The sequence below is a fragment of the Palaemon carinicauda genome, chromosome 8, assembly GCF_036898095.1.
Source record: "Palaemon carinicauda isolate YSFRI2023 chromosome 8, ASM3689809v2, whole genome shotgun sequence".
Lineage (NCBI taxonomy): Eukaryota > Metazoa > Arthropoda > Malacostraca > Decapoda > Palaemonidae > Palaemon > Palaemon carinicauda.
Window position 1 is genome coordinate 18,675,018 of NC_090732.1, and position 11,853 is coordinate 18,686,870.

Below are 11,853 nucleotides of genomic sequence, written 5' to 3' on the forward strand. Positions count from 1 at the left end.
AAGTGAAATAACATTCTAATCGATTTCAAGCAAATTAAAAGTCTGTTTGACAAACAAAAATTCATTATTGAACACCTCACTTATAACAGGTTATGCTGCTAAAATATTAGATGGAATGTAGTAACTCAGAAAAAAAAGAACTGACTAAGCAACCTTGTCACAAAGACAGTAGCCATCTTTATCCTCATTTTTCATATCAGTAATCAATATTAGGCTTCTGATAGAAAAAAAAAATATTTAAAAATGTGATATATACAGTAGATGAGGACCTTAAAAATCACGTGTCTATTTTTCGATGAACAATTTTAGTATGATGTTGCTATCATTACAAAATTGTTATATCAAAAGTAAAAAATTTGAGGTCCTATTCTTCCTCTCTTGTATGTTATACATTTTCTGATAGATGAAAATATATGATTGTATTATTTGATCGGCTTTGATTACAATGTCAATTTAATAAAGATTTAGAATATTTACAATTTACAACTTAAAATCTGTAATTTATTTTAGTCTTAACAAATACCATGTAAACATTGCCTGAGGTTCCTTTTAAAATAAAAAGTTATTTCACCCTAGAAAACTTGAACCTAAATTACATACAAAAGCAATACGACTGGAGCCATGTTACTCAGTACAGTAGTATCAATAAAGAAAAAAATAATACACCAATCGCCATTCGACGCAGTAAGCAAGCTATAGAATTCCTTAGGTTCCATCCTTTTCCTCCCCGAAACCAGAGCCCACACCTGAGGACAAAGCCCGGGTGCTTAATTGGTGTTCGACGGTGCGATACAGCGACCCGATAAGTCTTGTTTTGACGCGTACCCAACATCATTCTTGTTCACTAACCACTCCGACAACTAATCACTCCCGTCCATCTCCTAATTGTCTCGTGGATCCGTCGGTACGTCATATACGAACAAGCGATGGTTAGCTGGCTGTTTGTTTCTTCAAACACAAGCGGGTTCGTTGACATGAGTTAAAACCTCTTTTTCCATTTTGTCTATTTCTAATTCGCAGCAAATATACGTTCGCAGAGGTTTGATATCTCCCATTGAGCAGTATTTCTTTCAGAGCATTTGCCCGAATAACAAGAATTATCTGGATGATACAACGAATAAAGATGAATACTGTTCCAGGATCTTTGCCTTAAATCTGTGACAAAGCCTTGCGGGCTAAAGACCGGACATTTAATCTTGTCCTAAGCTATTAATGGAGGTGTAGATTATATCTCGGACTGAACCAGAAGCTCCATTTAAATGTTTCCAAGTCTAATTTCTTGACTATTTCTTTGCCAAACACCATTCCGGGCATCTGTAAGTGTGCAAAAATTGGAAATTGAAGTTTATAACTTGGAAATTAATGTTGTAAGACCTGTATAGAACATATATATGTCTTTTAAAACTTAGTTGTAGGCCCCATCTTTACAATATGGTTAAATATTCCCATATTTACATTTTCAGGATATAATGAACCTAACCTTGCCATTCCAATATGCTTAACATTCCTTTCATTTATGAAGCGATACTGGAACATCGAAAATCAAACTGGGTAACAAACAAAAGTTAATTTACATCCATATTCAGATGTTGCATTTACGTCCTGAGTTTGAAAGGTAAGTCTCTCGTGACTTGAGAACGAATCTATCTATTACTTCTTCCATATAACGAGTGACATTACAAGGACTAATTCGGAATAATTCGTCAGATCGTTTGAGTGGATGCAAGCGTCCGTGTACCATGAAAGGATATCATAAAAATCATAACCAGCCTTTAAAAGAACGCAGAAAAACTTAATTGTAATTTATTAACATCGCATTTCCCAAAAAGAATAAAACACGTGCAAACAACAAAGCAGTGAGCATATGAAATACTTAAGAACGTTTTAACGATCGCAAAATATGTTACAACGTATAAACATGGACTGGAGGAATATATGTAATTTGCCTCAATAAAGGCAGCAGTATTAGTTCCAACCCTTTTCTCCCTCTCTCTCTTTTTTTCTCTCTCGGTGCTAAGTTAATCGACATACGCTTGATCATAGTAATAACAATCAGGGTAACACAAACAAACAATTTTTTCTCTTTTTTCTAGGCGGTAATCAGTAGCTTCCATACCTTGTTTACTGCTGCGGATCAATTAGCCTCCAACCCTAACCATTGCTGCCAATAACAAGTGATTTTTACGCCCTTGCTAATACCAAGGTCGAGAATGTTCGAACAAATATTGGTCTCATTAATAATACTTAGGTTGTTTATTGCTTTTGAACTCATTAAAGACATTTTACGACACTCAAAATTATCTGATAGATATAATATAAATATAATATAAAAATTAAAATCAAGATGTGTGATGTTGTAAATTGTTAAATTAGATGGATTTGTTTATAGAAAATGCAATTAAATGTGATTATACTGTAAATATTGTGATTGTAAAGAATATGTAATTTAACTTTTTAATAAAAAGATAAAAAAAAATAAATATATCCATTGATAAAAAAATTTGCATTTAGGTCTTCTGAGAGCTATCTAATTTTATAGAAGGACATCTTCGCTATCATGCCTTTTAGGTGAATTTCCTTTTATTCTTTATTTATAAAAAATGATATCATCGTCAATAACCTTCGATGTTAAGGGGCCAGAAAACTCAAAACTGTACCAACCGTGTGTCACACGATCGTACATAGTTCATTTTGTGTATATATTATGCTTGTATCTTCGCTCTTTCCTCGCACTAAAAAGAACCAGAATAAACATGTTTGCTTTTTTCATCTGTAACAGTGTCTGTTTTTCGAACATGAAATTTCTTGTCGCTTTGAGCTTTTGTATATAAAGGAGAGTGTTCTATAATAAACTCACCCAGTTGCTTTCATACTGTCTGAGTCACAACCTTCTCTCGGCCCGTCACAAAATCAGTCAATCAATCTTTCAGTTGGCCTACGTAATAGGTTGATTACTTAGAACCAATGAGGAATAAAATACATAAGTCGATGTAAATAAACTTTTGGATAAAAGAAATAAAAAATAAACATGATATGACGAGGTATTTTACATTTAGCGTATGCTAGTTTTCTCCCTTCCTTGCCTTGGTCAGTTTTTTTTTATTCTATTATATTCAGCAATTCTCATATACTAAAAGGAAAAACAGTTATAGATACATCATAAAAATATCAAACTCAAATGACTTAATTCATAGATTAATCAAATCATATATCAGTATGAATAAATGCAAAAATAAATAGACGAACAAAATCACTGAAGCGAAAGCGATTAAGATATCCGCAACTAATAAATTACTTGATAATCAATATACCTGATTAATAAAATCATATAATGCTGAATAAATATATATCAAAACATAACCAAAATTATGGTAAGAATATAAGTAAACGAACAAAATCAATTTAATATTTATTACCAGATAATACATCAAAATATCGTTCCTTCTTAATACTGAAAAGTAGTAGAATGAAATTTAGCTTTGATGTTGTATAGTAATACCAGGGAGGACATATTTTCAAAGATTATATACCATTCAATTAAATATACAGAATAAATATTTTATATATATATATATATATATATATATATATATATATATATATATACAGTATATATATATATATATATATATATATATATACCTATAGATATGCACATGTATACATTTACATATATACAACATATATATGTATAGATATGCATGTATATAAACATATATCAACTGTATACGTGTATATATATATATATATATATATATATATATATATATATATATATATATATATATATATATATACACACCCACACACACATATATATATATACATACATATATATATATATATATATATATATATATATACATATATATATATATATGCACATGTCCGAGTATGTATGTAGATGGACTGCTTACAATATCGGAGTACACCTTTTCTACCTTCCTCTCCTCTAGAGTGTAAATTATTCTATTTTACCCAATCTGACACCCTAACACTTAACAAGGCAGACCTGCCACTCTTTTCTGACACTACAGACAACACTCATATCCTTTCCCTCTCTCAAATAACAATGTATCCCAAATGGAATATTAATTATCCATTAGTGATAAAAAATCATTTAATTTCGGTTTAACTATCATAACAAGGCGTACAACGAAATCCCCTTTCAGAAATTATGGTTCTCTCTCTCTCTCTCTCTCTCTCTCTCTCTCTCTCTCTCTCTCTCTCTCTCTCTCTCTCTCTGTTTTACTATCATAACAAGGCGTAGCCTACTACGAAATCCCCTTACAGAAATTATGGTTTTCTCTCTCTCTCTCTCTCTCTCTCTCTCTCTCTCTCTCTCTCTCTCTCTCTCTCTCTCTGTATGCACACAACACATTAAAAGCCCTATCCCATAGAAAGAGCATATATGGATGAAATACTTCAATAAACATTCATAAATTCTACTTGATATAAATCTAAATAATACAATAAAATTTCTTACAGTGAGGCTGACGTACATTTGATAACTTGTACTACTTGGTAGTAATAAAACTCAATCTCTATACAACTTGTTTACGGTGTAAGGAAAAAAGATATCTTTAAAAAATCCGCATTTTATATATTTACAAAAGCTAGATCGAAATGATTTGAACTGTTATCAAATTCAAATATTCGTTTCAGGTTCAAACATTAGATCATATAAATGTTTTTGTCATTTTTCGAGAATGAAAAACGGTATCAGTTATTTCGGATGACTTAAACGAGTTAGAAAAACGAGATCCTCAAAGGAGTGAAGGTTTTACCAGAAAAAAAAAGAATCAGTAATTTGTCATTTTTACGAAGTTTCCTAGAAGCAAGAGCTCAAGAAATAAATTTTGGATTACAGTGTGTAATATTGTATAAAGACCATGTTAATCGTTTGAATTTTATAAATAATAAACACGTCTTTATCACTTACTCAATTTACTTCATGCTAGCCAACGATGGATGAACAAACCACTCTTTTCACAATATTGATAACTGGTTAAAACCAAACACGCAATTAAATAGGCATAACCAATAGTTATGTATCTTCGCCTTCGTTGTTTCTACTAACAAGTATTTTCCTACTTGAGAACCACGTCTGTCATCTTATATAATTCATTTTCAATTGCAGACACAAATTTGCGCCAATATTTCAGTCTGTCTACAACTTTTAGATGCATTAAGATAAGGATATAGGAAAAAAACTACTAATTGCTGAAAGTGGTATTATCAGATCATTCAAAAATGGAGATGAATGAATATATTTAAAAATCAAAAGTAATATATCACTATAAAGTCATAATAACCTTGCAAGACATCCAATATTCCATTGTTTGTTCTTTTAGAACAATAAAACTATTATTAGTGTAACTATTTAGTCAAAAATATTTTAAAACACTTAAATTCAATAGCAGTAATTTAGACATACAGGAAATTTATTGTAATTTTGTTGCTTCTCATTTTTTTTTTTCCATTTCCAGCGTGTTTTAATTACATTAAAGTAAGTAATATATGAGAGTTTTATTTTTGATAAGTCTAAAAAATTTTCTCATATCAATATAAAGTACAACTATTGAGCTACACAATGACGAATCAAAGAAAAATGTCGTTCAATGCCATCTAAATATTCATAAAAATATTCACATCTTTTTCTTTACGTTTTATTGCACAATATATCTCATCAAGTAGCAATAAACTATATATCATTAGTAAGTAAATAAATCGCAGTTATGAATCGTGCAAAATATATTCATATAACTCTTGCATTAATTTTACTGAATAATCATTCACGGCAAAGTAAAGATATTTTCTATTTCGACTAAGTCTCCATGTCATTTTGACCCTTGTTTTTTATTCTATTTTTATTTTTAAACATATTAGAAAAACATTAAATATAAATATCAGTATCACTGGATGAAAACCAACTCTAAACGGACTACTCTAATACATATCTCACTAAACAAAAAAAGCAAAGTATTACACCGAAAAGATGAACATAAAATGACTTTTATATTTCTAAGAATATTTTTACTTGTCATATAAATAAAAAGTGTCAAAGTAACCATCGTAACAGGAAGAAATCCTTTTATTTTCTACCAAGATTCTACCGTGCAATCAACACGTTGCCTGCCAAGGTGTCAGGTTCCTTTCAAAGCTATCTTTCCGTCCCTCCAAGTGTCTAGGGCTTGATAACAAGCAATCTTCTGTTTGTACTGAGGAGGAGAAATTGTGAATCGATAAAAATATTGACGGAGTTAATAGAGGATGATGAAGACTCCTCGGCCTCGGGCTGCTATTACTGCCGAGTCCACCACAGAAGGTAAGGAAAGGTGGAAAGGAGGTGGGGGGGGGGGGGGGGGTAATTCAGAAGGCGATAGAGAAGTCTGGAATGAGAGAAATTGAAAAATATAATTTCATGGTTTTAAAACTTGACATGGCGCAGAGAGAGAGAGAGAGAGAGAGAGAGAGAGAGAGAGAGAGAGAGAGAGAGAGAGAGAGAGAGAGAGAGAGAGAATTTTTTTTCAGTTTTTGTTTGGTTTTCAAAAAGCGTTACAGAGTTATAGATTATCTTTATTGACAAATCAACCAGCAAACTACATAACTTGAGCAAGTAACGTTCCACAGAATTTTTTTTTATTGGAATAGGGTTGTTAGCCAACCGGCCATTTTAATCTTCTCAGCAGACACTGTCATTGACATACTAACACATCAAATATTGTTGCATTCAATTTCACCTCTCATAATTTACCGCGTGCACTAATTTTAGTGAGCACAGTTATTCCAAGTCAAATCTGATTTGTTACCATTGCAAAGCTGATAAACCTGTTTCTCCAAATAAACATATGTACCATCATCATTAAACCAAGGTTTTTCATCGACTTGGTAACTTAGCACACAGGATGGAATAGCCCTATAAATTATTCTGACTAGATATTCATTTACAAAAATAACTGGCTCAACCCCTGTATACAAATGTGACCAATTCAAATGCAAAAGATCACTCAAAATACCCTTCCAGCCTTCTACACATTTTATATATATATATATATATATATATATATATATACATATATATATATATATATATATATATATATATATATATATTATATATAATATATATATATATATATATATATATATATATATATATATATATATTATTGCACTGCAAGTGTTCAGTGGCCACTTTCCTCTTGTAGGGGGTACAAGAAACTCTTGAGCTATGGTAAGCAGCTCTTCTAGGAGAAGGACACTCCAAAATCAAACCATTGTTCTCTATAGTCAATACTTTTTAACGAGGCAGATTTGCACCGACTCGCAGGGGTGCCCTTTAAGCCCAGAAAAGTATCCTGCTTGCTGATTGGTTGGACAAGATAATTCTAACCAATCAGATAACAGGAAACTTTTCCGAGCTAAAAGGGCACCCCTGCGAATCGGTGCAAATGCGCCTCATTAAAAAAAATCGAGTATAGTCTTGGGTAGTGCCATAGCCTCTGTAACATGGTTTTCCATTGTCTTGGGTTAGAGTTCTATCTTATTCTATCTTATTCTATCTTATTTCCCTTCCTCTTATTTTGTAATCATTGGAATACAATCAAGAACAAAAGAAAGCGTTTATCAAATAAAAAAAATCCTTTTATGGCGTAGAGAAAACGTATACAAAACGTATATAAAAGTAATTTAAAAAACAACAATAACAATAATAGAAAGAAAGAGAGAAAGACGACTTCATCATTTTGGACAATACTAAAAATCAAAAAGACTTATGGTTTTCGAAACACAATCGGCCCCCGTAAATCGAGCTGATTATGGATCCAGAATTGACCGTATATGTGTGACCTGTATAGCAACGTAAAACAATGTCAAAATATTCCATTATCTATGGCAGATCATGAAAACGGATAATTATATTTCATAAAACTACCCCAAGGCAATAATGCAAATATAATCATAATGTTAAACAATTTTCATCACAATTACAACGGCCGTATACAACATGATACCCGACTTCATATTAATAATCATCATTTGATAACATTCATGGTAATGAAGTTTAATGTTTTTGACTTTGGATCCCTAAATCAATAACTATAATTTTTTTTTAATTATTATTTTCTGCGTATACGGTAGGATATAAAAAAAAAAAAAAAAAAAAAAAACACCCGTACCTCACAAGACCATCTCGTACACAATTTTAATGGAATATTTCAAAACAAGTGTATTGGATATTCATAAATTAAAAGAATTATCTTCATATATGTTTACCATTCATATGAAAACAGATACATTCGATCAATACATGATTGAAACCTACCCATAACATAGGTATATTTAAAGTTAATCACGCGTAATATATTAATATAATATTAATACATAACATCAACATGCTTTTCCAATAATAATAATTAAAATTCGATAAGAACGTAGATACCTTTACTATTAATTACAACCTCAAGAAAAATAGTGGTAAATAATGTATACATACGCTTCAAGTACTGGTGATTACAATCTCAAGTACCGCTCAGATACCATTTCCGTTAATAACATACCGAAATAGCACAATAAATATATGATTTCAATACTGAAGGACCTCGTAAAATATATTATTCAAAACTATGTTAATAAATTTTCTTTTAATGATTACTACTTGTTTGTCGAAGGTTAATTTATTTCTCTTGAGTTATAATCGAAGTTTTGTTTGATTACGTTCGCTAATTTATGAGTTATATTACTTCCCAAATAGAAAGACAATGTTAAGTTAATTAAAGTGTTTATCCTGTTTTTATTTATCTCAAATGTAAGTAGGAACTACCTGTAAACAATAAATTACTAGCATAAATGTTAATTTAAAAAAGTCGAATATTAAGAACGATGACAAAACAAGCACAATTATTCATCGGAATTCAATTAAAAATCAAAAGAGATAGGATATCTAAAACATTGTTCAACCTAGCTTTACTTTCTGTTTCTTCTAAGATCTCTTTACTACGGAAGTAAATGTTAGATATTTCTGTTTTGTTAAATCCATATACCAGATATAGTTTAAAGGCTCGGTGAATTTTACTTCAAGAATTAAAAAAGAAATTAACATAGAAAATTGGTAAAATATAACGAGAATTTGTAAATTAATGAACGTGAATAGTATAATAATAATTAGCACTGAAAGCAGTTTTTTTTCTTTGTTTTCTTTTTTTTTTTTGGGGGGGGGGGAGACGGCCGAATTGCCTAAGACCTTATTAGTTTCGACGTTGACCTAACGAATCGATTTACTAAAACTGTAAAATGAAAGTCTATATGTACATCCTTCAAAGTTTAATAAGGTTAAGGGGCCAATTGATCAAAGTGTAATAATGTCATTTTACTAACAATGAGAAAACTGAAAGAGGGTGATGGCAAAAAAAAGTGTGATGAAGTGTATAAGCATAATACATTCAAAATTACTTATCTTTCCTTGCTAATTCTATATACACTAGTAAATGTTTTCTATTATTATCTTGATACTGCGTTTGTTCATAGGCATAAACAATAAGTGTTGTAATAAATCTAGATAAATATGAAACCAACCTTTATTTTCGTACATGATTCCCGCGTTAAAATATCATGTGTGTGTGTATATATATATATATATATATATATATATATATATATATATATATATATATATATATATATACTGTATATATATTTATATATATATATATAAATAATCTATATATATGTATATATGAGAAGAACCACAGGGAAAATGAAAATATGAAATATAAGATTAAGTCCTGACTAGTTTCGTGATACTTCTTCAGAGTCCTCTGAAGAAGTATCACGAAACTAGTCAGGATTTAATCTTATATTTCATATTTTCATTTTCCCTATGGTTCTTTTGCATCTGAGCATGACGTTTCCCTGTGATTTTAACGCATATATATATATATATATATATATATATATATATATATATATATATGCATATATATATATATATGTATATATATATATATATATATATATTAACGTGATACACGTTGAGGCTTCAAACTGGATAAAAAATTATTGAGTCCAAGAATAGCTTCGGCAACATTCCTTCTATCAACATCACTTGCAAATATCAACCTACATGATACATAGCGACTGGAGGCGTCTCATGGTATAAAGTTCACTAAAAATGCTTTGCAATATTGTATTCTATAATGCAGACTAGTAAGCTTACGATTAACTTTCATAACTAAAAAAAGCCCTGTACACGACAGAACCGGAACAGAATAATGCAAATCACGTGGTTTGGACAAAGAAACCATCTTGTAACTATATGGATCGACTTCTATTTCTTTCCATGCAACTCTATTTGCCTGATTTTTCCCTCGGCTTGTTTCACGTGTTTACACTTCCTTCTCAAAAAATGTACTAAGACTTCTCATATCTAACCCCAACCCCACTATTCTCCTCTATTCTTATTATGTCGACCAACAACCTTGTGAGTAGATGCTTTCCTTATGTTTCTGAGTGTTAACAACAGATCTCTCTCTCTCTCTCTCTCTCTCTCTCTCTCTCTCTCTCTCTCTCTCTCTCTATAAAAAAAAAAAAAAAAAAAAAAAAAAAAACACCGAACAGAGTTGGACTGATGTGGGAGAACACGTTCGCAGTGACCTTCTAATAAATGATCCACGTCTGGTGGGTGTCTATAAGGCGTTGATGGTCATTAGCGCCTACAAAATTCATACTTACAGTCTCGAATCAGGATTTATTAACAAGCGTATCTTCATAAGACTGAGCCGTAACAACAGCCATAAAATTAGATAATAATTACCTCTCCTACAGATATTTGACAGATGTTCCAACTTCTGTTCCTTAGTATGATTTCTTTCTGACCCCGACAGTTAACCAGATCAAGTGGATAGAAATATATTCTCAGGTATTTTGACATTGACGGAGGGTTGCGTTATCAACGTGCTTCCCAGTTCTATATTTTCATAAGTATTGGAAAGGCATTCGGTATTCCAATCAAGCAGATCTTGATTATTCTAGCATATTTGGATAAAATGTTTAACCTTGAGGTGTATCAGCTATTTTATATGTTCAACCATTTAAATTTAATTATCATCAAGAAATGTTTCTTATTAATCTAAAAATATGATTACAATCTTTTTTTATTATATGAAAGGGATAAAATACCAATATTGACTTCATGCTGGAGAAGAAAATACTGTCAATTTTAGTATGGTGATTGAAAAAAATTTCGTTATCAGACTTTATTGGATTATTATATTGGAAACAGAGTCTGCGTTCAAAGATGTCTCATGTGTATATTCCCTCTCCTCTTTAGATAATGTAATTAATATAATGTTAGTTACGTCCCAATGGAGATAAAGAATCATTAAACATTAAGAAATGAAAACAAGAAAAAATCAGTTAAGAATAAAATTCATATGGAGGAAACTCCCTAAGTAGAGAGAGAGAGAGAGAGAGAGAGAGAGAGAGAGAGAGAGAGAGAGAGAGAGATGACTTCAGATCTAACTGTAAGAGCACAAGACAAGCCGGAAGTTGGACATTTCTGTCAATCTGGCTTGTATCCGGCGGAGATTTCCCTCAAAGGTTATTCTTGAAGCTTAATTTCAGATCAAGGATGAATTACCAGAATGCTAATGCATAAATGAGAGCCATAAGCCGCTTTCAGACGTTGCCAATGGTGTGCAATAATCACGAAGGCGCAGTTGCACGAGCGAAAATGATAGATTAGGGTTTGTTCGCAGATTACTTGGAGAGCTGTGACAGACAGCCTTAAAAAGAACAAGTCATTCTAGCTACGATACCTCCAATTTCAAATTCCCTTCCACAAACTATATTCAC

The 11,853-nt window shown here is 31.2% G+C and overlaps 1 protein-coding gene across 1 annotated transcript in view; it reads right to left on the reverse strand.

The window, feature by feature from the left end:
• Positions 1-1,209: 1,209 nt before the first annotated feature.
• LOC137645117 (DNA-directed RNA polymerase subunit beta-like) overlaps positions 1,210-11,853 on the reverse strand; it is a 13,771-nt gene continuing 3,127 nt past the window's right edge. Inside the window, exons 2-3 of the mRNA XM_068377953.1 lie at positions 11,845-11,853; positions 1,210-1,314 (exon numbers count right to left, since the gene is read on the reverse strand). The exon at positions 11,845-11,853 is cut by the window's right edge and continues 494 nt beyond it. Coding sequence (XP_068234054.1) covers positions 1,210-1,314; positions 11,845-11,853 — 114 coding nt within the window. The remainder of the gene's footprint in view (positions 1,315-11,844) is intronic.